General features: G+C 38.0%; 1 protein-coding gene across 4 annotated transcripts in view; it reads left to right on the top strand.

Annotated features, from left to right (window-relative positions):
* Positions 1-23,320, top strand: part of LOC146004633 (monocarboxylate transporter 12-like) — a 70,569-nt gene extending 47,249 nt beyond the window's left edge. For all 4 annotated transcript variants that reach the window (XM_083143529.1, XM_083143531.1, XM_083143530.1 and 1 more), the window contains exons 4-6: positions 4,409-4,639; positions 6,179-6,461; positions 19,445-23,320. In XM_083143529.1, the coding sequence (XP_082999655.1) occupies positions 4,409-4,639; positions 6,179-6,461; positions 19,445-19,593 (663 nt within the window). In that variant the 3' untranslated portion in view covers positions 19,594-23,320. The remainder of the gene's footprint in view (positions 1-4,408; positions 4,640-6,178; positions 6,462-19,444) is intronic.
* The last annotated feature ends 3,642 nt before the right edge of the window (positions 23,321-26,962 follow it).

Genomic DNA, 26,962 nt, shown 5'->3' with positions numbered 1-26,962 from the left:
GGAGGCAAAACCCCCTCAAATATCAAGATGAGGACAAATTGAAGTGGGGATCTGACCCCTGTGTCTCCCTCCGATTTCCATGAAACTTGGCAGGTGTATAGAGGGGCCCTAAGGAAGAAATATTTGTTTCTTGTTTCGGTTATGAAACGGGTTTAGGAGGCAAAAACCCCTCAAATATCAAGATGAGGACAAATTGAAGTGGGGATCTGACCCCTGTGTCTCCCTCCGATTCCCATGAAACTTGGCAGGTGTATAGAGGGGCCCAAAGGAAGAAATACGTGTTTTTTGTTTCGGTTATGAAACGGGTTTAGGGGGCAAAACCCCCCTCAAATGTCAAGATGAGGACAAATTGATCTGACCCCTGTGTCCCCCTCCGATTTCCATGAAACTTGGCAGGTGTATAGAGGGGCCCTAAGGAAGAAATACGTGTTTTTTGTTTCGGTTATGAAACGGGTTTAGGAGGCAAAACTCCCTCAAATATCAAGATGAGGACAAATTGAAGTGGGGATCTGACCCCTGTGTCCCCCTCCGATTCCCATGAAACTTGGCAGGTGTATAGAGGGGCCCAAAGGAAGAAATACGTGTTTTTTTTTGTTTCGGGTAACCACGCTCCGTTACCCTGCTCTAGTCCGTCTATTGTTATGCCCATGCCTATCCGGGAACAACGGTGTCTATGAATTTAGCATCTCTCTACAATTGCACTGCGTTTGGTACCGATAATCCTACAGTTCTGTGCTGTGTGTGTTCCAATTATATGTGCGTGTTCTTCCTATGCCAGATTTTCGAGGTCAGATCCCCACTTCAATTTCTCCTCATCTTGACATTTGAGGGGGTTTTGCCCCCTAAAACCTTTTTTGAGCTGAAACAAAAAGCACGTATTTCTTCCTTTGGGCCCCTCTATACACCTGCCAAGTTTCATGGAAATCGGAGGGGGACACTTAGGTAACCTCCCTTGTTAGTATATAATTATGAGTATTGTTAACATCAGGGCCGGATTAAGGTAGGTGTTATTGATGCTGCAGCATTAGGCCCATTCCTGAAATAGGCCCAGATGAAAAAAGACGAGAATTTTCCGAAAGCTGAACAGTTTTCTTTTAACCTGAAAATAAATCTTAGAATGAAATTTGGAGCCCCAATTTCAGACGCTTTTACACAGCGTTACTTATTATACAGTTACTATTATTCTTTGCGCTGTGACGTAACTTAGTAACTATAACGTCGTTGTGTTTATTGTTCACCGAAGATTTAAAGTTAATGCTATCAATTTTACGTTAAACAGTTTACATAGTAATTTAGCTGTGTTTTTTGCAATATCTTGGCGACTGTTGCCACTTTATTATTGTTCGGTAAGTGCGACGTAGTAAATTTTTCACCTTGAAAGTTAGTTGTACAGAAAAAATCGACGGTATGCAGCATCAGGCCCAATTTCGTCTTAATCCGGCCCAACTTAACATTTTTACTAAAGAGTTTCAAAAAACGATGTGCATGAACTAGGGTAGTGGATGAGACGTTCGGGCTACAAATGGCTCTCACATGACATTCAGAACGAGATCATTGATATATTAGGGAGATCTGTTTTGCGCTCCGTGGTAGCAGATATTAAAGGTCCGGAATGTGAAAAATTGACATTCTGCATTCGAACTGTGAATGAAAATTTTGATATTTTGGAGGAATTCATGAGCTTTTACGAGATTCCGAAAACTGAGGCCAAAACTTTAAAAAGGGAGGGAGTGAGTCATTCATTCATTTATTTCAGTGATCAGAGCGCCCCCAATAATGTTGAAAAGTCGACGCCCCTGGCCGTGCCCGAAAGGTGCAAGACCATACTTGAAGCGAGCATCCTCGGAGTATGGAGAGCGGTCTTGAAGGCGTGGACTGGAAGGGAAAGTCTTTATTATTGTACTTCCACTGCAGCGCCAGATACGATCAGTAGATAAAACTGAGCACTCGCTGTTTTGCTCGCGTTTTTAACACTTGTTTTTCGCCATAGAAATCACATAGCATTTTCAAATGTTCGTACACATACATTTCCACACATTAGAAGAACTTTAACCAACAACTTGCTGGTCCATAACATATAGTTAACCTGTGTTGCTGGCTTTCTACCTCCGTGATTTTAAACAAATTAACAAGTGCAGATATCACGTGACCTAGTCAGCAACCATCCTTACTGCGAGCTGTGTACTTGCGTACTTCTGTTCTTGGCGCTTTCGAACTGTACTAGGTGATGCCACTTCTGTCAAGACCATACTTCAAGCGTGTACTTTGCACCTTTCGGACAGAGCCTAAGCACCAACATTTTGTGAGTCCTTCGATATTTTCTTCTTATGGCTTGTGGAAATTCACATCCTACAATTTTGAAATGAGGATACAAAGAAAAAGGCTATTGTTAAAGATTCATAGTTTGCATTTCTAATTAAAAGAAGTTGAGCATATTTAAGAATATTTCAGTAATGTCTTAGAGTCTTAAGAACATCTTTAAAAGCATACTATTATTACTACTTTGGGAAACAGAAAATCCCAGCAGTGTGTTACAAGAATATGTAACAGTTTGTTATATCGGAGACACATTTAAATCGGATATTTTGTGTTTCACATGGTTCGTACTTACCAATTGTGTATTGCGGAACATAGTTCAAGGTGCCATTATGCTTTTTACATGAAAACAAACAAAAATTTTCACATACAGAGTGATTTTTTTTATTCCTTTCTTCTCTTCTGGGACACAAAATATGGCAGGCACATCTTGACTCACATTGTGGGTATGCAATGTTTCAACCTTCTTCACCGAAAAATACCTACTATCGTGTTCGTCACCGGTGGGAATTATACATTATGCACAGGTAGCTGATGATAGCCCGGGTAACTGACAGATAGCCCCACGAACCATTGACGAATAGCCCCATGAACCATTCACTAATAGCCCCACGAACCATTCACAGATAGCCCCACGAACCATTCACAGATAGCTCCACGAACCATTATGCACGGTAGCTGATGGCTAACGCCATGAACCATTCACGGATAGCCCCACGAACCATTTCCATAAGGTTAGGTTTGGTTGGGTTAGGCAAGCATAGTAAAAAAAAAATAGTTTGAAACACTGACAGTGGGTTACATCATCGAACGTGTGGAGCATGCAGTTCACATATGGGAAGCATGGCAATTGTGCGTCGGTGGGATATTTCTCTTGAAAAATATATGATTTGCCAGTCAAATAGATTCCATGATGAAAGAAAATTCCTCTACGAACATTGGAAAGCTTGGAGAAACTCATTTCCGTAAGTAGTTTCTTCTGTAAAAATGAAGAAATGTGTCTCTGATATAACGAACTGTTACCACAAATAATAATTAAAATAAATAATACAGTGTGCAGCATGTTCTCAGTAAAAAAATGTAGGTAATTTAAAATTATTCAACTCTGCTTGAAAAAGTAACATAGTTGTAAACGCATATTACACATTATTCTAAGTAAAATTTGCAAAATCCGACTGATATTTCAGAAAGAAAATATTGAAATTTAACTTTTCTTGCTTTCAATGAAGCAAAATTGTCAATTATCTTATCAAAATTGACCATTCTTCCAAATTATTTTTCAATTGACAATATATATTCAGAGATAATCTAATCTCTCCTGGCCCATTGACGATATCAGAGAGGTTTTTATTATTATTAGCTTGTTGAAACCCCTTTCAAGATATCTTAAATTACTTCTTGGCAAGCGTCCAGAGGGGGCAAGGCAGCCTCCATTATGTCAAAGATCGAGAATGTACAGGGCCTTAACTCCACACTTTGTATCTGCCTTCATGAAACAGTGAAATGTATGCAGCAAAGCTTTACTCATTTTCATTACCCTATTTGCTCCCACTCGCCCCTACTACCATAATGAAATATCAATTTGCTACTGTGTCCAGGTTTTCAGAACAGTGAGAATGTATGATGGCCTGACAGTATAAATACATAATTTCTGATTTGTAAATCCTATGGATAATGAAGTCACAGTTCATAAAAATGGAGATACATGCAAACACAGATAACATTCCAAGGGACTCATTGCTCACAAAAGGTTAAGAAACTCTGCTGGGCCAAAAATATCCATTGAACCTAGAACCCCTGGCCATCACAGCATGATACACTAACCACTCTGCCACAGGGGTTGGCAAAAGCCAAATAGACCTTAAGAAAAAGAGAAAATGGACATACTCTATCTGCTTGCATAAATACCTGTTTCAATTAATTCTCAAATTCTATTACAATTAACATAAAATAAATTAAGTTTTGTAAAAAAAAAAAATATTTAAGTGTAAAGTATTTCATTATGAACAGAACAGAACAGCATATTTGGTAGGTCTAATTTGATCAACATGAATAAATTATATTATAAAAATAAGCAACTTTCTCTTTTCAGAAGTGGTATTCAGGTCTTCTGGAAGCGAGGGAAGTCATTTTGAATCTCCTGGACATCTCCCTCTTTACGCACGTCAGGTTCCTCCTGTTTGCCCTCTCCAACTTCTTTCTCTTCACCTGGGTCATCGTGCCTTACATCTACCTCAATGACTACGCCATAGAGACGGGGTTCTCGGACAGCGAGGCTTCATACCTCATCAGTATTATTGGCATTTTCCACATGATTGGAATGGTGAGATTGCAGAAAATTTAAGTAATCTAATAGTTTTACGACAGACTGCCATAAAAGACAAAAGTTCTTATTTTTAAACAATCATATAAAACTGACAATTTGTTTAAGAAAAGAATACAAATAATACAATACAATTAACCAGCTGGAGAACTATTTCATGGCTAGTATAGTTTTATTACACAACAAGTTTTTATTTCAGAATAGCACCAGGATGGCTCACACCTAGTAAATTTTATAACATCATCATTAATGCTAAAAATCGAATGTTTGTTTGTTATTCTTTATTCTTCCAAAATAATTATCCATGTCTAAATGAGTGACACAATGTTTTCATTTCTGAGGGGGAAAAGGGAATGTATTGTTTTCTGTTTAAATATTAATCTATCCCATTGCTCAAAGTGGGAATTCCTAACTAGGGGGGAGATGAGGGGGTACTTGATTGAGTTTGGGGATAAGAGGAGGGATGCTTGTATGGATCAATTTGGAGATAATGCAGTAGGTGGGGGGACATACCAGGTGACCCATTTGGGTATGGATAAAATAAAGTGGATGTGAATTTTTTTGGTCAAATGAAATTACCTGCAATATTGTATACAAAAGACTGAAAGGTGGGAGTATTTATTTTTATACACTACTAACAGTTTGGTACAGTTTTCAGTTTTCTACATGGCCTCCATTGCGAACTCTGCACAACTCATAACGGTGATTCAATTCATTCCACTACTGGTGTAACATCTCTGGGGTGATTCTGTCGAAAGCCTGTGCGATTTTGAGTTTCAAATCATCATTGGCTGTGGCTTTTTGTGAATAGACAGTGTTGTTTTTAACGAAACTCTAGAAATTCCCGTTGGACTTGTGTAACACTCTCACACTTAGCATACCAAAGGACACATGTAGCCCATGGCTGGTTTGTAAACGCCATTTTAACAATAACAAATCAGTTCAAACTTTATTGTTGCCAACACACTACAGCAAAACTCCCATGTTTCATGCACAAAAAAACCAACATGAAAATTTTCGTACTATCACATTTACGTTTCTATTAATGTTTTATTTTATCCATACCCATATGGATAACCCTGTATATTATCCTACCATTATTTTGATTTTGATTTCATTTGATTTATTTTACTTCGCTTTTGTGCCACTTTTGGCTAATTTGCAAAAATGGGGATGAGTAATGATATGATGAAATTGATGAATCGACACTCACAAATATCCATGCCGAGGCTAGGATTTGAACCTGGGACCCCTGGCATCATAGCACGATGTGTTAACCACTCTGCCACATGGGCTGGCTATCCTAGCTTTATGAAAATTTTCTTAACTAGGGGATAGTATTTCCCCATATTCTCCCTCCCTCCTCTTTCACTTGGAACACTGATTTACATCATAATTTCTGCAATGCAGAATGTTACAAATATGTGTATGATGATGCATAGTTGTATTTCTATTGTTAATATTTGTACAATTTAATGTATTAATCTCTACCTATTAGACTAGTGAAATCAGTTGTTTTTTGTTTCCCTTCACATATAGATCCTTTTGGGATGGGCAGGTGACCAGCCATGGGTGAACGCAGAGCTTCTGTATGCGGTGTGCATGACTCTCTGTGGTGGTGTGACGACGCTGATGCCTCTGTTGAAGAACTACACGCTGCTCTGCGTAGTCTCTGGTGCCTTTGGACTTTTCTTTGCCGCCAACTATTCCCTTGTTCCTGTCATACTCGTGGATATCCTGTCCATTAGCAAGTTCACCAATGCTTTTGGACTTGTGCTCTTCGTTTCTGGAATAGGACAGCTCATTGGACCTCCTCTGGCAGGTGGGTTTGTGTTTTCCATTTACTATTCATATCATGGTCACATTCGGTATCAGAAATGTAACTAATTGTGGTGAAGACCAATTATATTTACAGGTGCAGGTAAACACGTGATATTCACAAAATTGCAGGTGTAAGTAAAACAAACCCACAACAGATCTGATTTTGGGGAAGCCTCTTGTTCCTGCCAAGTTAAGCCTATGGATAATTGAACTTATCCAAATGCCTGAAAAGACAGAGACAGATCAAGTCTCTAAAATGTTGGAATAAAAACTACAGCAGTGGTTGAAAAATGAATCGACACAACCACTGATCACTTACAAAGAATAATTGAGATATAAGCTGAATAATTCCAATTCCAGCCTATATGGTAAACTATTTTCAGCAAACATTAACTCCAGTTGCAAATAATTATTAAGTTACTAAATTATTCTGAGTCTTTACCAGTGGCGTAGCATGGACATTTCGGGTGGGAACGCCAAGTCCTAAGGAAGGGTCGGCCCTTTCTTGCTTAATAATTTACTTATGGTATTAGTCGCCACAGGTATTGTTTATTTGCCTGAAGTCAGCTGGGTTTTCAGACCTACTATAACGGCTGGGGATACGTCGGGCTGACCCCCCGACTATTCCAATACTTGTTGAAGATCTCTACGCTTAGAGGTGATGACGGAAAGCGTGGGAGGGAGACCGGCTGTCGGTAGGTATGCCTAGGCCCTTCATGGGCTGTTGCGCGACGGATTTTTTTAATGCATGTTTTAGCATAGAAAACCTAACCTTTCTATGGTTTTAGCTAGAAAATTATGCCACACATGTTTTGAACTCTGGTGTTTGATACTTTTTTTTAATACCTTTCTGCATGACGCAAGTCATTAAAAACCTATCTGAATCATAAGTGCCTCTGCACAACAGTAGACGTCATTGTTGTGGATGATCCAACTACTGATTGATTTGGTTTATTTTATTTCGCTTTTCTACCACTTTTGGTTAATCGTGAATATGAATATGAGTGATGATATTGATGAAGGGACACTGACAAAGAACACCCGTGCTCATGCCGGGATTCAAACAAGGGACCTCTGTCGTCTTGGCGCACTGTGCAAAGCAGAGTGGATGATCCAAATATCATACACTCTACTGACGTAACAGTGCCGATTAGTAATTCAGACCACTGTTTATTACATCTTGAGAATGCTGATAAACATTTTAAAATAATTTTGTCCAGAGACCATTCGATGTTAAGAGTTTTCAAATGAATGCTAAACATTTCCATTGACACAATATTAAGTAGTTAGATAATAACGAAAAAATACATTAAAAAAATTAATAGTTTTGCAGGTTAAATGGTAGAGCAGCCACAGGCTGAATTTCTACCACGAGGACTTCACCAACTTATTTGACAAAAACTGTGTTGATCTTTTAGTTTCTAATACACATCGCTGTTCGTGCGATAAATTATACAATGCAGTGGCCATTAAGAAACAGTATATTTGAGATTGGTAAAGTTACGTCAGTCAATATTGTGTATTGTAGTATCACATAGCACGAGTTGCATGAGCGCGAATAGCAAAGAACCGGGTAGGAATTCTACCGCTGTCGTCTGCTTCAGAAGGCAGGAAGGGTCACATGAACCAATCATGGTAGACCTCTCTGCTCCATACCGTACGCTGGCGTACGAAGAGCATTTTACGCGCGTGCTGTAGAAATCGAAGCTTTCCCTCCAGAAAGGCAGCAAGGAATATAGAATCCTGTACGCCGAACCTGCTCGGCGTCCGGCCTGGAAAGGCATTGAAGAGAGATGCTAGAACGAGTGTTGAGAGTGGAGCGTTGCAAGCGGATCGCGAAAAATAGCTATTATAATGCCATGAAGGTCAAACATTTATGAAATTAGTCACGTTTTACTTTATAATCACAGCATTTAAAGCATTTTTGAAATTTTAAATCTGGGAACGCCGGGCGTACTATAACGCTACGCCACTGGTCTTTACTTGCCATATTTACTCTATGGAATTATGACGACTATTCAGAAATCAACTTCCGATTGGCAGATAATAAAAGGGAGGGCAAAATAATATGTACAAAAGTTTCCTGTGTACTAACATTACAGCTCCACATGGTCCCTACTGAAATTCAGACATGTGTTGTACTGTGGCAAAAAATTTTGCAGTTCTTCTTCAGAGAAGGTGTAGAAAGTATGCTAAACCAGTTGTTGACTTCATCCATGAGGTCTTTGTTGGTTTCAATGAACCTAGAGCCAGCCAGACCTTCACCTTCATGAAGAGATGATAGTCACATATGAAACGATTTTGCACACAAGATTTGAATGAGTTTATCAATCACAATCGAATACCATCACAGGCCCTTTCATCATACATATCTTTATGACAAGCACCAATTCGTCACAGCCTTTTCACTCATGTTATTCCCATTCACATGACACAATTGGTAAGGAATCTCGGCAGGAATGACTCTATTTTCAGTATACGAATCACAACTGGATGGAGCAGCAATGACAGGGTCGAATTTGAATTTGAATTCCTGTTTTAAGTCCACTATATGCACAGATAGGCTAATCAGAACTGGACCTAGATTTTAAAGTGGGATCTGAATCACTGAGCAATGTGCCTCCACTGGGTATCAAACCTGGGACTCCTTGATTACAAGGCAATGACATTACTGCTATGCCATCAGGGAAGCCCCACAGGGTCGATTCTTCCTAACCTTTGCAGGAGAAAATAGGCAATGGGTTGATGTTGCATTGATGATTACTAGTTACTCAGGGCTACTGTGCATGTACCATGTTGCAAAGACAACTTTTCATTTTTTTTTAAATCAGTCAATCTGAAGTTGGTTCATGAACAGTCCTCATATGATTAATTTCCTCAACATTTCAGTCAGTTTACATGTGACTCGTCAGGAATTAAAATATTATCATTTCTTTCATGCACTGACATTATTTAATTTCATACTCTGTTGTGTAATTTATTTGTGCACAAAAATATGTAACAATTAAGAATATAACAAAGTTTATAATCATACTCAGGGGTGGCTTAAGGACTGGGCAACCCAAGCAACTACCCTCAAGGGTGGTGCAAAACCTTATTTCTGATTATGCAAACAAGACTATTTGTTTTAAAAAGAATTGGATTTGTGTAGATCAGAATTAATTGAAGTTACTGTTGCATAGAATAAAAAGACATATTGCAAAGTCATGTAGCAATTTAAGCTAAGATATTACTGTCATTTTGATATCATTTTGTACATATTAAATAAATACCTACAACAAACGTGTTATTTAACAGTAACACTTAAAGCACAGGGTGTCCGGAATGGGACTGACAATTTTTAAACAGTTATATCATTTTTTGCAAACCGAGCTTGTTTTTAACAATGGACTGCAAAGGAAGTATACATTTGGGAGTTTAGTTTCGCAATTGTTCATAATTGCATGACTAGCAGTGTCAGCGCTTGTATCACTGAAACCAAAATGGCATTGGTATGCGAAAGAGTGCAATCTGTGTGGTGGTATGCAGAGACAAACAGTGTTGTGCAAGTGCAACGAAACTTTTGCCATGTTTACCAGAAGGATCAGGGACGGCGCCAGGGGTGGGCACAGGTGGGCAAGCGCCCACCCAAAAATTTCTGTGCCCACCCGATTGCCCACCCAATCAAATTCAATAAGTACATATACTTGGAGATATATGAATAATTCGATAAATAACTGTATTCTGGAGTATATGTATATATGTATATATACATGTATATTTTACTTGTAAATATTATCTATGCTTGAAATATTCACATATTATCAACCCATAAATAGCCAATTTTGTCATTAGAAAGTGAAAGTAAATACTAGAGCTATTGAAACAAAAACTGTGATCAAATTAATACTTCCATGAATAAAAGCAGTTAGTAGCTTAGGAGGCTCAAAATTATGCAGGGTATGATCAAGATTAGATCAGAATTTAGATTGAACTTGAGAACTGCAGCTCCGGGCCTCCACATATTTATATAAATCCCGGCCTGGGTATGGTTAAAATAATCTCTAAATAAACAAATAAAATCATCATCTTAGCATTACTTCCTCCGGCAACACAATACATTATTTTGACTTTTTAATTAGCTCGGCATTAAAATTCCAGAAGTGTCCCTTTTTTTATTTCATTACAATTTTTATATACTTGTTATCTTCAAATATCAATATGGTATGCGAAATATCAACTTTATATTCATTCTACTAATAAAAAGGATTCACAATAATCACTAAAATACTGCAGTGAATAAATTTTAATAGTTATGTATGGAAAAAGCTACAGAATTATTCAATTGCTGATGAGTGACTTATCCTATTTAGAGATCCTCGTCCCACACATAAATTTTGCCATATGAATCAGCCGAAAATGTCAACAGAATCTGTAGATGCAGCTGAAGTAAAGAAAAAAGTTATGTCACGAAGTATCCAGAAGACGATTTTATTAGTTTGTTTTTAAATCCACTTTTATGCTCAGAAAGGCTAATTGGGACTAAACCTACAGTTTAACGTGGAACCAGTGTGCATTGTGCTTCCACCAGAGGAGGGGGAGTCGAACACAGGACCTCTTCATTATAATGCGACAGCGTTATGCCTTTGGGGGAAAATATACAGAAAGAACTCGCACCAAACGTGGTATTTTATCACCACAGAAGATGCGTCCATTTTAGAAGGGTGATTGCCAGAGACAAATATTTGAGACTTTCGGAAAACAACATCATTGTTCACGGAATTAGCTGCCTTGATCCACTAATGAAACGCTGTGCAATTGAAACTGCCATCTCAACTTTCTAATAGGTATGAACTAATGCAACTCCATTTTTGGAAGAGTAACTTGTGGTTGATTTGTTATATTTAACCTTAAACAACCGAGCCGGTTTTCGAAAGTAACCACTCTCTCGCCGCGGCCTTTGCACGCGATTTTGAAATTTTTACACTTATTTCAGAAAAACGTTATATCTCTGAGACTATTTGAGCAATCTACTTCGGATAACTTTTGTTTGAAATCAAAATCATCGGAGCACGCGACCGTGCACAATTCAGAAAGCCCAAGTGAGAAAAACGGGGTTGGAAGGGGCCAAGTCCCCAAATTTCAATGAAAAAAAATCTGCTGTTCGCTCCCTCTTCTCCCGTTATTTTGGAAAATGAGCGCAAACTTTTGCATTGTTTTCAAAGAATAGATTTTCTGCAACAAAGGGAACTTAACTTCTTTCAAGTCTCTAGTCATACAGGCTGAAATATGACGCAATATGTACAATCCTGCATTTTGGCAAAAATGGCTAATTTCCATATTAGAGAATAAATTAGTATATCTCGGAGACTATTTGAGCAATCTACTTCGGATAACTTTTGTTTGAAAGCAAAAACATCAGAGCACGCGACCGTGTACAATTCAGAAAGCCCAAGTGAGAAAAACGGGGTTGGGAGGGGCCAAGTCCCCAAATTTCAATGAAAAAATCTGGCGTTCGACCCCTTTTCTCCCATTATTTTGGGAAAAGGGCGCAAACCTTTGCATTGTTTTCAAAGAGTAGAAACAAAGTGGAACTTGTTTCAAGTTCCTAGTTCTCATACAGGCTGAAATATGACGCAATATGTACAATTTACATTTTGGCTAAAAATAGCTAATTTGCATATTAGAGAAAGGGGGAGGGAGTTTGTTTTCTTCCACATGACATTTCAATGTCTTATCTCAACATCTGTCAGCGTTTACAACCTCACATACAAGTATGAAGGTCCTAAAAGCACGTGAATGTTGTAATCGGCACCATGAGTCATATATGACCCATTGGCTGTTTTCGCCTATACTTTCTATAGGTCATATATGACCCATTGGCTGTTTAAAGGTTAAAGTCATTTTTCTGCTAATTTTGATAATGACGACGATAAGGTTCAATGGTGATTAGATTTAAAGTTACGAAGGGGCGAAAACAAACACAAGCTGACACTCAAAATACAAACCCTCATAAATTATTACTTTGACAGTGGTTCCAAGCGCCAGGGACTCGTTGCCTGAAAGAATCAAGTTTCCAGGGTGTGCTGCACAGGATAGAGGTTGACATTCTAGTGTATTCGAAATGGTCACGCCATGCAACCCAAATCATTATGAAAAACAGATGAATTATTACTGGCACGGTGATCAACTTCGATGAATTCCTTGTGTCCTAAATCATTTTGTTACCTCAAAAAATATGTTCATGTAACAAACCATACGTGTATTGCTTCTCCTGCATTAGTAACATGACATTCAGAAAATGAATAGCAACTTAGCTAATAATCTCTTCAATTCTGAACAGATTTTTCGATCTTACTTGTTTGTGAGTGATATTCTGTCAAAATAGCCTTTCATTAGCCTAAGAATACTTCATGGACAATGAACAAAGAATTTGATTTCTGTGTGTGTTTTAAATCATTCCCAATAAGACGTTCATTTTAATCCAAACCTTCAGTGGCGGGCGATTAGGAGGACCGGGAAGTGGGGGATGCAGTTCCCCCCGCCACATTTTGCCCCCGCACTATGGCCTCTCTATGCTAAGCCTTTTCTACCAAGGAAAAGTATATTGTCCTTGCCCCTCAAATGTTGGCACCCAATCGCCACTACTACAAACATTCAGATATATTTCTCAGTTGTACAAACCTTGTAAGCTAAGAAAAGTGACCCCTAAGGAGTAAGAAAACTCTTTCAGTGAAAAACGCATACGATGAAAATACTATGCTTAGGAACATGCATTTAAATTACGAGAAACTTCACGGTTATCTACCGTCGCACTTTCTATCATTGTCGCCGAATACATAAAATCAAGTATGTGCCTTGTATTTGCAACACAAGCTTAAACCTAATTCACATTTATTTCACTGTATTAAAACATGCATGAAAGAATGTGATTAGAATGTATGGCTGGGGTATGGCTGCGCATGGGTAAACACTTCCTTGAAATAATTGTGTCCTTCAGAGACAAAGCAAAAGGAAATGGAACAAGATGCGAAAATAGATTAGAAAAGAATAAAGAGGAAAACAGAAAAGGAAAGGGAAAAGAAGTAAGAGGAAAATCGGTAGTGTAATAGAGAGGTGATACATACGTCTTACATACACATACGTATATACTATATATGGTCTTACATTTATACTGCCCACCCTAATCTATCAATAAGGAGCTTCTGCCCACCCGGTCGAAAATTTCTGGCACCGCCCCTGAGAAGGATCATCCATCACATAATACCATCAAGGCGTGGAAGGAACAATTTTTATCTACAGGGAGTGTGATGAAACTTCACATGTCCGAGACAGTCCCAAATTGAGTGTTTGGTGTGCTTTAATGCATAATGAAGTCATAGGACCATTCTTTTTCGTGGAGCAAGCAATAACAGGAAATGTGTTCCTCGATATGCTCGAAAACTTTGCAGTTCCCAAATTACGTTATTTACAACCTACAGTGATATTCCAACTAGATGGTGCCCCGCCACATGTACAAATGAGGGAGTATCTTGATAGGGAATTTCTTGATAGTTGGATAGGCCGTGATGGGCCAATTCCCTGGCCACCACGCTTGATATTGCCCCTCTGGACTTTTTCCTCTGGGGTTATGTGAAAGACATTGTGTATTCTGGCACAAAGGTATGAAACATACAAGAACTGCAGGACCGAATTAGGAATGTGATTGCTTCTGTCACGCCTCTGATGCTACAGAAAACGTGGAGAGAAATTGAATTCAGGTTGGACATCCTCCGTATCACAAAAGGATCTCATGTGGAGTTATACTGAGCTGTGCTGAGTTGTAACTGCTACCAATAAACCTTGGTGAGTTTATCTTCAAAATGCTTGCTTTTCTTTCTATCTACTTCTATCCATATTAAAACCACAAACTATTAAAAACTGTCAGTCCCATTCCGGACACCCTGCATTTAAAAATAAACCTATTACTTTTCATAATTAAAACCATAAATATGTAACATGCTCAAGGATTTTATTGGAGGGAGGTGAAAAATAGGAGACCAAGGTGGAAACATAAGGGTAGCAGGGTGGAAAGTAGAGGGGTTGCAGAAATCCACCTCACCCAGTTGAAAATAATTTTATCCTGAGTCACCCCTGATATGAAGAATATAATGTCTACTGAAAAGAAAAGAAAAATTCTTGTTGCACAAGGTTGTTACATTAAACAGAGTCACCACTCATTGCTTTCTGATTAATTATATAGTATCCATGAAGTTATGTAGTTGGGCATGAATGTACTAGCTTCATATTTCTGAAAGGCAAAATGAGCAAGAACCAAGAATTACTAGTGCACATAGTGAATGTGGCAACATTCACCATGCAGTGTTGTTAGTCCAAGCATGAATCATGAATCCTTGTTGTCATCCTTGATCCTTTCAAATAAATAGTTACACAACTTTTGTGTTGTACATGTTAGAACAACAGGCAGAAAAACAAGTACATTATTGTGAACTTCTGAACAACCCAAGTAACCAAAAGTGGTTGGCCCATAATTGGGTCAAACATAAGAACATACTGTTGGGCAAGGGTAATTCTGGCTGTGGTTACATTGGCCCAATGTGTGTGTTTTATGTTGGGTCAACGTATGCTTTTTTACATTGGGCCAACATGTGTTTTTACATTGGGTTAAAATGTGTTTTTTACATTGGGACAACATGTGGTTTTTACGTTGGGCCAAAGTACTGAAAACTAGAGTATAAATAGGTTTTATTTATTAATTATAGGTATAATTTATTGTAAGGCCAAATATAAACTCTAGTACTAATTATTTGTGTAAAATAAAAAATACACAGCACTTTTTCATTCATATGGTATCATTGTTTTCAAGATACCTTCAAGTGGTAGTAGCACTTAAAACATTCGACAGTTTACTTAGTTTTCCACCTTTAATGGAATTTAGACTGCACAAAACATTATTTTATATAAAATGGATCTTGAACCACTTTCACAAGAATACATGTAAAAATGTTTTTTTTTCTGCTACAGATAAACAGACAAACAATAAGCAATTTCCAGTACAGAGATATCTTTCGTGCATGACAGCTGACAAAGGACTCGTGAGTGACTACAAGTTAAAATTAGCTTCTACTTTCATTAACAAAATATTATATTATCAGTATGCACTGTGACTGAAATATTCGAAAAGAAACACTTTAACATGTTCCTTATTTTACATTCTAAAATTTGCAGCATGCTTTTGGAAGTTGTCTTAGCAGGAGAAAGTACGAGAGGCATATCATAAAGAATTACACTTTATTGTATTCGATACATACAGACATAGATACATTTAATCGGCTATATGCACTTTCTCAACATAGTCCCCCTGGAGCTGTAGACACTTACGCCAGCGGTGTGGAAGTCGTTCAAGACCATTTTGAAACCAGTTCTTTGGAGTTGTGTGCACCCATCGCTGGACAGCCTCATGGAGTTCCTCACAATTGTTGAAATGGTGACCACGCAGGGGCTTCTTCATGGCGCCAAACAAGTGAAAATCGGACGGTGCCAAATCAGGAGAGTATGCTGGATGTGGTAACACCTTGAAACCCAGTCGGTCAATAGCAGCTGTTGTTTCACGACTGGTGTGCAGCCGGGCATTGTCATGTTGGAGAAGCACACCTTTGCCCCATTTGCCTTGCCTCTTCTTTTGAATTGCACGACGCAACCGCGTCAGTGTTGCCACGTAGACTGCACTGTTAACGGTGGTTCCCCTCGGTAGCCAATCAATGAGGAGGATGCCATCACTATCCCAAAACACAGTGGCCAGTTGTTTCCCAGCCGTGGGCGCTGTTTTGAATTTCTTGGATGGGGCGCTACCCTTATGTTTCCACTGCATGGATTGGGATTTGGTTTCCGGTTCGTGGTAATGCAGTTACACTTCATCACCTGTCACAAGCTTCCCCATGAAATCAGCTGGATTCTGGTCGTAAAGTTCCAAAAGCTCCCTGGAAATGTCTACGCGTTGTTGTTTGTGGCATGCGTTAAGACATTTCGGTACCCACCGAGCTGACACTTTACCCATTTTCAAGTCACTGTGCACAATGCGTTGCAGGGTTCATCTGCTTAATCCCGTAATCCTCTCCAGTTCCGTAAACGTCACACGCCTGTTCTCCAGTATGACATTTTCCACACGCGCGATGTTTGCGTCTGTTTTCACACTCACATGTCGGCCTGGACTCTTTCCCTTCTCCGTCGACGTTTGACCGTTTTTCCAGCCAGTTACCCAATTATACACCATTTTCCGTGACACTGCATACTCGCCACACACAGCCACTAACCGTCTATGGATACGTGCCGTTGTTTCCTCTTCCTTCCACAAAAACCAACTCGTCCATCGTTGACCACGTTCATCTTGTTCCATGTTGTCCGCAACAGCACTCGTGACGTTGTGCTTCGACGGCTGCACAGGCCACAGACTACGCACTGTCACACGGTGCTGCCACCTGGCGGTAGACAAGGTACCTATGCGCCCATCCTGCGCAGTGCGTGGAATTACGCCATTTCATTTTGCATTAAAACAATAAAGTGTAATTCTTTATGATACGCCCCTCGTAGTTTTTAAAACTGATTTTGACTGAGTTTTCCATGGTTGGGCAAGCGTTGGCAACAACCATTGGCCCAATGTAAGACAAACTTGAATTTGCCAACCAATGTAAAGGCAACCTTTCCCATGTAAAAACTGCAGTTGGCCCAAGTGTTATGGTTACTTGGGAAATCTTGTAGTGAGCAGATGTGTTGGCACTTGTGTAGAAGCAGCAGCAGAAATCCTGCCAGTTAACAAATGTTGTGGCCAATGAAAGAACCATTTAGTTAATTTGCAATTGCTGATTTTCAAAAATTTTAAAAAAAATAACCTTTTGACTACATTGGTCCACTGGGTGCCCAGGATGTGATTGAAAAGTGATGTCATTAATCTTTTCAAGTACCTGGTAAGAAATGAAGGCTTCTTCCTTGTCCCCATCACATCACGAAGGAACATAGGCAGAGTGGAAGTAGGGCTGAACACATCCTTGATCTTGACCACAATAGAATTAATGTGGTCAGGCATGTGGCCAGGGGTGGCTAAAGCAACCCCTCCCCCAAAATTCTAAAAATGTTTTGTTAATAGAGTATAGTGGTGATTAATTTTTTACTTTCTTAACAGGATCAAACATTTTACATCATAAGTTGTAATATACTGAGGAACTCATCTTCAGAAATTCTACTCCCCCTTTTTTTGCCTTTAGATTGATTGATTGATTGATTGATTTAGTTTAATTTACTTCATGTTTTGTGCCTCTTGGCTAATTTGCGAAGATGGGGATGAGTAATGAAATTGATGAATGGAAATTACAAACAACCAAGCCTGAGCAGGATTCTAACCCGGGTGCCTTTAGATGGCAGCTGATGATAAACTGACACTCAACAAACAGCATAACACTTATATTCTATAACCGTAACTATTGGTATTTTATTACTCTCTTCACATTATTTTTTTTTTACTTAAAGGCAACCTTATGTTAACTTTCTCGTTTGTGTATTTTTCCCTCCGTTTTTTTTACTCATATTTTTTTTTCATTTGTAATTTTTTTTAAAAATAATTTTTGTTCCTTCACAATTGTATTATTTTATGACTGCCATTACTGTAATGAGCATATTTGTAACTGTAGGTATATGTGAAATTCTTTATTTCTCTTTAGTTTTGATCATTCTTTCTATCTGTATTCATGTATTATATTATATATACCTATATACAGGGTGTCCATAAATTATCTTTACAACTTTAGACTTGAATAACTAGAAAACTATACTAGATAATGACAAACAGTTTTCAACATGTGACAAGAAAACTCATAAAGTTTCTTTTTTATTTTCCAGGTGACGCAGATTTGACGAAAAATGTGGATGCCACAGGAAAAAGCACAGTGTGTAGCCTGGTTTATAGAGACGAAGTCCGATACCCAAGTGCAACAAAACTTTCGGACACAGTATGGAAGGAAAACACCATCCCGGGCTTGGCATACGTCATTCATGGAAACGGGTAGTGTTCTCCATAAACAAGGGGGCAGGTCTGCCAGCTGTGTCAGATGGCAACGTGGACAGGGTGCGGCACGGTGCAATGAGTCCGACAAAATCAGTGTGTACGGCAGCCAGAGAGTTGGCAATGCCACGAGCAACAGTGCACAAATTCTTGCATAAGAGATTACATCTGTATGCTTTCAAGGTGCAGCTGCTTCAGGCACTTGGGTATCGGACTTCGTCTACAGGCTACATTCAGCTTTTTCCTGTGGCGTTCACATTTTTCGTCAAATCTGCGTCACCTGGAAAACAAAAAAACTTTATGAGTTTTCTTGTCACATGTTGAAAACCGTTTGTTATTATCTAGTATAGTTTTCAAGTTATAAAAACCTAAAGTTGTAAAGATAATTTATGAACACCCTGTATATATATATATATATATATATATATATATATATATATATATATATATATATATATATATATATATTCTTATGTAGTTCACGACAAGGGTTAGGTGGTAGAGCAGCCTATGGCTGAACCTTGCACCCTAAATAAAGGAACTATTATTATTATTATTATTATTATTACGGGATGAGCCCTTCCCCCTGAAATAAAATTCTGGCTGTGAGCCTGGACGTGATCACCAACATACTCTGGCTGCTTTTACTTACCACCCCACACTTTTCATCCAACTATCCATTGGAGATAGACGGGTGAACTTCAGAGACACTTGTGTAGGCATCAAATATTTCCCACCTGACATTACCTGATCTGGGAACCGAAACTGGATCAGACACTCTACTAACTGAACCACCACAGTTCTTCTTTCATGTATCCAGCACTTTACTTCAGAAGAATCTTGCCAAAGTGGGGTTTAGAACTTCCAACACCTTGCTTGGCACATCACTATTATAGCACCTAAGAACCATACCTTATTTTTAGCTTATACGTCCCCATTGTTTATTGCAGGATGGTTGTATGATGTCACAGGGAGCTACCATATATCATTCTATCTAGCAGGCATATTTATAATCCTGTCTGGGCTGCTGTTGGTGGTGCTGCCATCTATGAGGAAGATCCAAGGGTGGATGATATCAAAAGGCATAGGACATGGTTAAAGATGCTGAAGACTGAAAACAATAGAATCTCCTCAATACAGAACTAATTTATTTGACTCATGCGACTATTTGACCAGTGTCAAAATAAAGTGATATTTGGGATAGATTATTTTTCAGGGCACTTTAACATTCTGTGAGGTATGAGGTGTGATCAAAAAATTTCAGGCCTTGGATAAAAATTATATCAAAATGCATGTTCCCGTTTGTTGGTATCTGGTACTGTTAACTGGTTTTATGATAACTTCTTCATGCACACTGAAAAGCTGCTTTAAGGGCAAATTTGGAGAGACCATTCATTTTCTGTAAGTTTTCTCTGTGATATTCTCAATTACTTCCAGATGGAAGATCATAATAAGCACACAGTGCATATCAGTAGCTAGGTATCATAAACCATAAAGAATACATATCAAAACTGCCAGGTTTATATCTGGATTTTCACCATCTATCACAGCCATCCATATGTGAATTCACATTAAATTATGTTCTATATGATTGTTGCTGGAATGTCATTTGATTTGTGTTCCATTATGCTGTGCACCTTCAAACTTATACTTGCTACATTAAAGTTGTTACATGTTAAATCGAGATATGTCTAAACATAACCAGAGTGCTCAATACTTGCATAATTGCCAAGCATTGCTTTGGACGCACCTGTAAAACAGTTGAGAAACAGTATTGCATTGTTACCTACCATTGCTTCTATGTGTTACATCTATTTAACATTCTGTCCCATTCATAATTCCACCACTCTCATAATTGTTGAATTCATCGATTAAAATAACTCAATTAATATTGGGTTATTCAGCAATGGGAGTTCCTTATTCCTTTAAATCCAAATTGATTAAAAATCCAATTCATTTCCATATTTATTGCAGTTAATTTAACATTGTTAGTTTTGTAAATCTGCATTTGTGGAACAGACCAATGACTACTTTTGACAACTGTAGCTTTAAGAAAAGTTTTGTTCAAACATTTTACTGACCAGTGGCATTTTCTACAGAAGTTGTCTAAAGAGTTGTCTACAGTATTTGCACTCCAAATTTTGACAATGATTCACTCATCCACCACATATCAGGATATATACTGACAGAATTCAATGAATTCATTGAAAAGTTTTAATGGATGCAGTGGCGGCAATCAGGGGTAGGGGGGGTTCCCCCCCCCTTTTGTCCCCACACTATGCTAAACCTTATCTACCAAGGGAAAGTAAACTGTCCTTGCCCCCCAGTTTAATAATTAATTATTAATAATAATTATTAATAATTATTCAAGTACTCCTTTGCTAGGTGGCAAGAAATGGTGAATAATATGACCAATAGATGTTGCTGTGCCAACAGTAAATTCCCAACCGTAAATTGAAAAATCAGTGTACATGAACAAAGAATACTTTTCATATATCTAGATCTAGACAATAGGAAGGATGATGAGTGAAAGAGGTAGTATACGGTTGAGACATGCGAAAGTTTTGAATGGTTCCAGAAAAGGATTTAATGCAGATGTCATTGAATTTCAAAGTAAACATATTTAGTGTCATAGCAAGAATCTGGCATTGGGCTATGCTGCATCTCTGTAACTTCAGATATCTCCTAATAGCTTCAGTCTACAAAAGAAACCTGACCTACCTGATGACTTTGTGTACTATACATGGTACAAACTACATGTCAAAGTTGGAAATGTATCATTAAATGTATTTTATATATATTTAAAAGTGAAATACTGAGAGGCATTATTTAGAGTATTAAGCTTCAGATGTTTACAGACAATAAGGTTTTCTTTTTCCATTTGTCACTTTATACTACATTAGAATTGGGCACACACAGTAGACGTACTTTGTAGAAATTTAAGCTGGGAGATTCTAGGTACTATCAATGTCATCAGTGTTTGAAAGGCAACAAAGCCTGTTGTGGTAACACTAACAGAAAGAACCCTACACAAGTAAAATGGCAGAAGCGAAAAATCAGGCGAAACCAGTGCTGGCCTGACAGCTCAGTTGGTAAGGTAATGGCATGGTATGCCTAAGACTCAGGTTCAAGTCCTGGTTGAGTCTGCATTTTTTACTTAAATTTCCATGAAATTGTTGTAGAATTCAATTCCCCATATCCAATCAGGATAAATTGTAGTATATTACACCCTGGACTCAATAGTCAGTAGGTTAATGTATTAGGCATATCATTGTGAATCTTCTTGTAGGTACCCAATGAAGGGCTTTATTACTCTTCTATCGGGGGACATGGTATGTAAGAAACGATTATAAAACATATATACGAACATGCTTCGGTATTACTATAGATGATACAACCCCTCTGTCCTCCCCTTGCAACACCTTAAAAAAAAAACGAAAGACCACTCAAATATACATTATTGTTAATGTTCCATATTGCCTTAAGTTCCCTATTTGTAAAGACTGCTACAATCACATAGATAAAGCCGAACTAGTTAAAAATAGACGAACAGATAGACTCAAATATTATTCAAGTGTTGAATTACTACAAACTACTGAACAATTTATGTTACAATGGCACTATTTGTGTACAATGTAACAATTCTTCTTGAATACAATTGATCAGCAACATGTCCAGATGAAAGTTAAATAGTATATGGACTGTTGTGAAGTATGGATGTACCATTTTACATTATGTACATTAGTGTCCCAAAGATATAAGATAAACTTTGTTCTATAGAGAACAAAAGAGGGACCCCAGATGTCCAATTCAATGGGGAGCACAAGGGTTACTGACAATTATGAAATTACTACTGGCACGAAGGTAAATTCAAAATCGAAAAACATTGAAAAGGATTCACAGCTATAAATATGATCGTCTAGCATCCTTGAATCTTATACATCTGGAAGGAACAACAGAATTAAAATGGCAACCAGTTCTTGTCTGTGATGTAGTAACTTGTAATAGCAGAAGTAGCATAGAAAAATAATGTAAAAGAGAAGTTATAGCACATTGTTTCCTTTATGTGTGCATATGTGCTTTCCGTGGCTACATTGTCTGATATTTTGTGCTACTTCTGCTATGCAAGGACCACCACATTCATTTTGTTGCTTACTTGCAGATATATTAAATATAGTGAAACAAACTGATCATGTTTGCAACTGCAGTTTCTCTAAGAATGTAGATATCAGCAATCTGATCACGGCATTGTTGTACTTTTCTATAAACCTTCCAAGGCATTGCACGATATCACCCACAATCGGAGTAGGTGGAATAATAAGGGTTTGATATTTTATCCAAGACCTGATATTTTGTGAGCAGACCTCATCATACAAACAATATTCTATAGTTCAGCAGATTTATTTCCGAATTGCAGTATTATGTATCTATAAATTGGTCACTTTTGCCTGCTAAAAGTTACATCAGATGTTTGGTCTTGTGTTTAATTTGCCTAAGCTCAAAGACGACAAGTTGCCCATTGCCTTACCTTTTGCTCAGTAAAGCTTAAGACTGTAGATCCTGCTGCGTTTATGTTGAGGTTTGCGTGGAAGTACCACACAAAGCTGAATCAATAAAATATTGTTGCTGTTACAAGATTATATTCATATATTGTAAAGTATCATTTGTACTTATAATGTTGTTGATTTTTAATGAAGTTTATGATATGGTTGCATTAGAAAACAAAGTCCTAATTTGTATAAATAGTTAGTGCAGAATGTATATTTCATACTGTTATTAATGAAGTGCTCTGTAAGTAAATGCTCAGTATTAAAGAATTAGTAGAACATGTGTTTTTCTTTCAAGCGATTTTGGAGTTTTGTTGTATATTAGGGGTATATACATCACTAATTTCAGAAATAGCAAAGAAATATGTGGGTTATTTTTTAAGTAAGGTTCGTTTTGCAATAAAAACGAAGTAAGTATATGTTTTGCAAAAAGCCATTTATTTTCTGTATTTACATATGCTTCTCTATTTTTCTGCATATGGCGCTGTTGTTTTTAAAATAAAATGTTTTGAATTAATGTATATTTGGTAGGAAATACAAATTTTTGAAAAAGCTACCAATGTCAAAATATGCAATTTGCGGAATCCTCCATTTCCCTTCTCTAAACTTTCTTCAGTTCACTGTGAGGAACACAAAAAGAATTGATTGGCAAGTGCTTTAACATTTTTGACCCTCTACGAGGAAGGTGCTGCATTTTTTAATCATAGTGTCACAGGAGATGAGACATGGGTGTCCCACGTGACTCCCGAGTCAAAACAACAATCGATGGAGTGGCGACACACATCATCGCTGGTCAAAGTGAAAGCAAAACAGATACTTTCAAAGAACAAGATCATGGCAACTGTGTTTTGGGACAGGCAGGGTGGACTTTTTGCCGCAAGGAACAACAATTAACTCAGCTTCCTACTGTAAGACCCTAAGAAAACTTGGTCGAGCAATCCAGAACAAATGGCGTGGAATGCTGTCAGCCGGTGTCATATTGATTCATGACAATGCAAGGCCACATGCTGCAGTTCACACTCAAGATCTGATCGAATCTTTTGGCTGGGAGGTATTCGATCATCTGACATACAGTCCAGACCATGCACCTAGTGACTACCACCTCTTCCGCCATCTGAAGACCTTCCTGTAGGCAAGCGTTTAGACACTGATGAAGAAGTGCAAACAACCGTGAGTAACTGGCTATCATCACAGGCGGAGAGTTCTATGAGGAGGGAATCCAAAAACTCTTAGTTCGTTACAATAAATGTTTAAACTGGCAAGGAAATTATGTAGAAAAATAGAGAAGTGTATGTAAATTCAGAAAATAAATGTTTTTTTGAAAAACATTTACTTACTTCTTTTTGTTGCAAAACGGACCTTACTTAAAAAATAACCCTACGAGGGTCACTATTTATATTTTGAGCCTAACAATGAAAAAACAGGAATTTGGCATTGAAGACTGCTTTATTGTTTTTCGAAGTATTCTACTTTATGGTCAATACACTTTTGCATTCGTTCGAACCATTTGTCAAAGCAGTTTTTCCAATCTTCTTGAGACACCTCCATAATATGGTTTTTGAACGCATCAACGGCGTCTTCCGCCGACGAAAATCGTTGTCCACGCAATTTATTATTGACATTCGGGAACAAGAAGAAGTCATTGGGTGCCAAATCAGGACTGTACGGTGGATGACCCATCAATTCGATTTTTTGACTGTTCATAAAGTCGGTTGTTAGACGAGATGTGTGACAGCTGGCATTGTCTTTATGAAGAATGATCCGACGGCGTTTGTTTGTTTTCCGTATTTGACCGAAGACCTCTGGCAAACAAATTGTTGTGTACCATTCAGAGTTGACCTTTCTACGTTCCTCTAAAGGCACAGTTGCCACATGACCAGTTTTCCCGAAAAAACAGGCGACCATTTGTTTCGATGTGCTTCGAGCGCGAACAACTTTTGTTGGATTGGGTTCATCTTGAAACACCCATACAGTCGACTGCTGTATACATTCCGGCTCATATGCATATATCCATGATTCGTCACCTGTTACAATCTTATATACGTCTTTTGAAGCACCATGATTGTATTTATTGAGCATTTGTTTGCATCAATTGACGCGAGCGTCTTTTTGAGTTTTTGTCAAATTGTGTGGGATCCAACGAGAACATACCTTTCTCACAGCTAATTATCATGTAATATTTTATATATGCTGGTGGAACTAATGCCTATGGTTGCCTCAATCTCACAATATGTCACATGACGATCTTGCAGTATTAGGTTTTGCACAGCATCAATGTTTTCTTGAACAACAACTGATTTTGGACGACCTTCGCGAATCTCGTCGGTGAGCGAATGGCGGCCACGATTAAATTCGTTATACCAGCATTTCACAGTGGCAAAGGATGGGGCTTCATCGCCAAATGTGGAAGTAAGTTGATCGATGCACTCTTGTCTTGATAATCCACGTCGAAAATCGTAAAAAATCATTGCACGAAAATGTTCACGAGTTAATTCCATTTTATTGTTGTTGCGCAATCTCCAAGGCAACATAAACAACACAAATGAAGCTATTGACAAAACATTTGAAGTACGTTATGGTCAATAATGCCAGACGATTCCGTGCAAACGTCAAATCACGCCTAACTTCAATCAGTGTTGCCAAGGCTCAAAATATAAATATAGTGACCCTCGTAGTATATAAATACACAATTACCAACACTGTTGATCCACTATAAATTGAAAACATTTAGTTCACTATCATGCTCCCACTGAGTTGCGTTAGTTGCCCAGCAAGATTGTCGTCAACTTGCTGCACGTTTTAACACCAAAAGGCCAATGTCAGAGTATAGTGGGGGCTCTAGCCAAGGGCCTTGCAGTATTCACAGTGACAACCGTTTCTAGACAAACTGTGGGTGATCAGAAGGCAAAGCTACTCTTCCAAAATGTAGCTTTGCTACAGCTAGCTACATTTACCAAAAAGTAGCTTGCTATGCTACTCATGTGCGCTACTTCGCTACTTTTGCATGAAAAACTTAAAACAACCATGTGGATATTAAAAAGAACACCCTAGGATGATAGTTGTACTTACTGGAAAATAGATTCTGTTATTTATTATCATGATTCCCGTCATTCAATAATTTTTAAAGCAGTATGACTTCAGTTACTTATTTTTACTATAGTGTTTGAGAACAATGTACCTACTATTGGATTAAAAATTATAGATACTAGAGTTTAGAATGCAATTAAAAATTAACCAGTAGACCTACATAGAAAGAGTTACATCAAAATTTAGCTTATTCAATTCTGCGTTGATCTATGCTAACCATTTTTTTTTCAGTAGGCCTTATATTTCTTATCGTCGTGAGAACAGAGAAAGGGCCGGGTTCTTTTTAGTTTTGCAAAGGATTGTACTTTGAAATTATGCAAATCAAAAACAGATTGTCTGATCGTTGTGAAATTTAGTACAGTGCAGGCAGAAAGGTTTTAAATACAATTCTCCATTTTCAAGTTTTCAAAATTTGTCAAAAAACTGTTTTCTTCAGTTTTTGCGAAACAACTTTTTCTTAGTATTGGTTAGCCCTATAAATACAATATTGTTCTTGTTTTGAAGCTTTCTGCATCTTTTTTTTAATGCATTTTTTTTCATTGTCAATACACATTGCAAAACCAATTTTAGACAGATTTTTATTCAGTGGAGTAAAGCTGTACACGGGATGCGGCAACACGGCAAGCACTGATTCGCAGCACGAGTCCATAATTTTCACAGTTCAATGGACATTGCTGTGTGCTTTTCTTTACCTCAAAATGCTGAGAAGAAATGTAGCTCTAGTGAATTTTTTGCTACTATAGGAATTTTGTAGTTTTGCTACAGCTACACCTACAACTTTCAAAATGTAGCACTGCTATAGCTACAAATTTTGTAGCCAGTTACAGTAGCATA

The sequence above is a fragment of the Lepisma saccharinum genome, chromosome 22 (genome assembly GCF_977018435.1).
Source record: "Lepisma saccharinum chromosome 22, izLepSacc3.1, whole genome shotgun sequence".
NCBI lineage: Eukaryota > Metazoa > Arthropoda > Insecta > Zygentoma > Lepismatidae > Lepisma > Lepisma saccharinum.
Note: the sequence above shows the minus strand (reverse complement) of the source record. Positions and strands in the feature narration are given on the sequence as shown.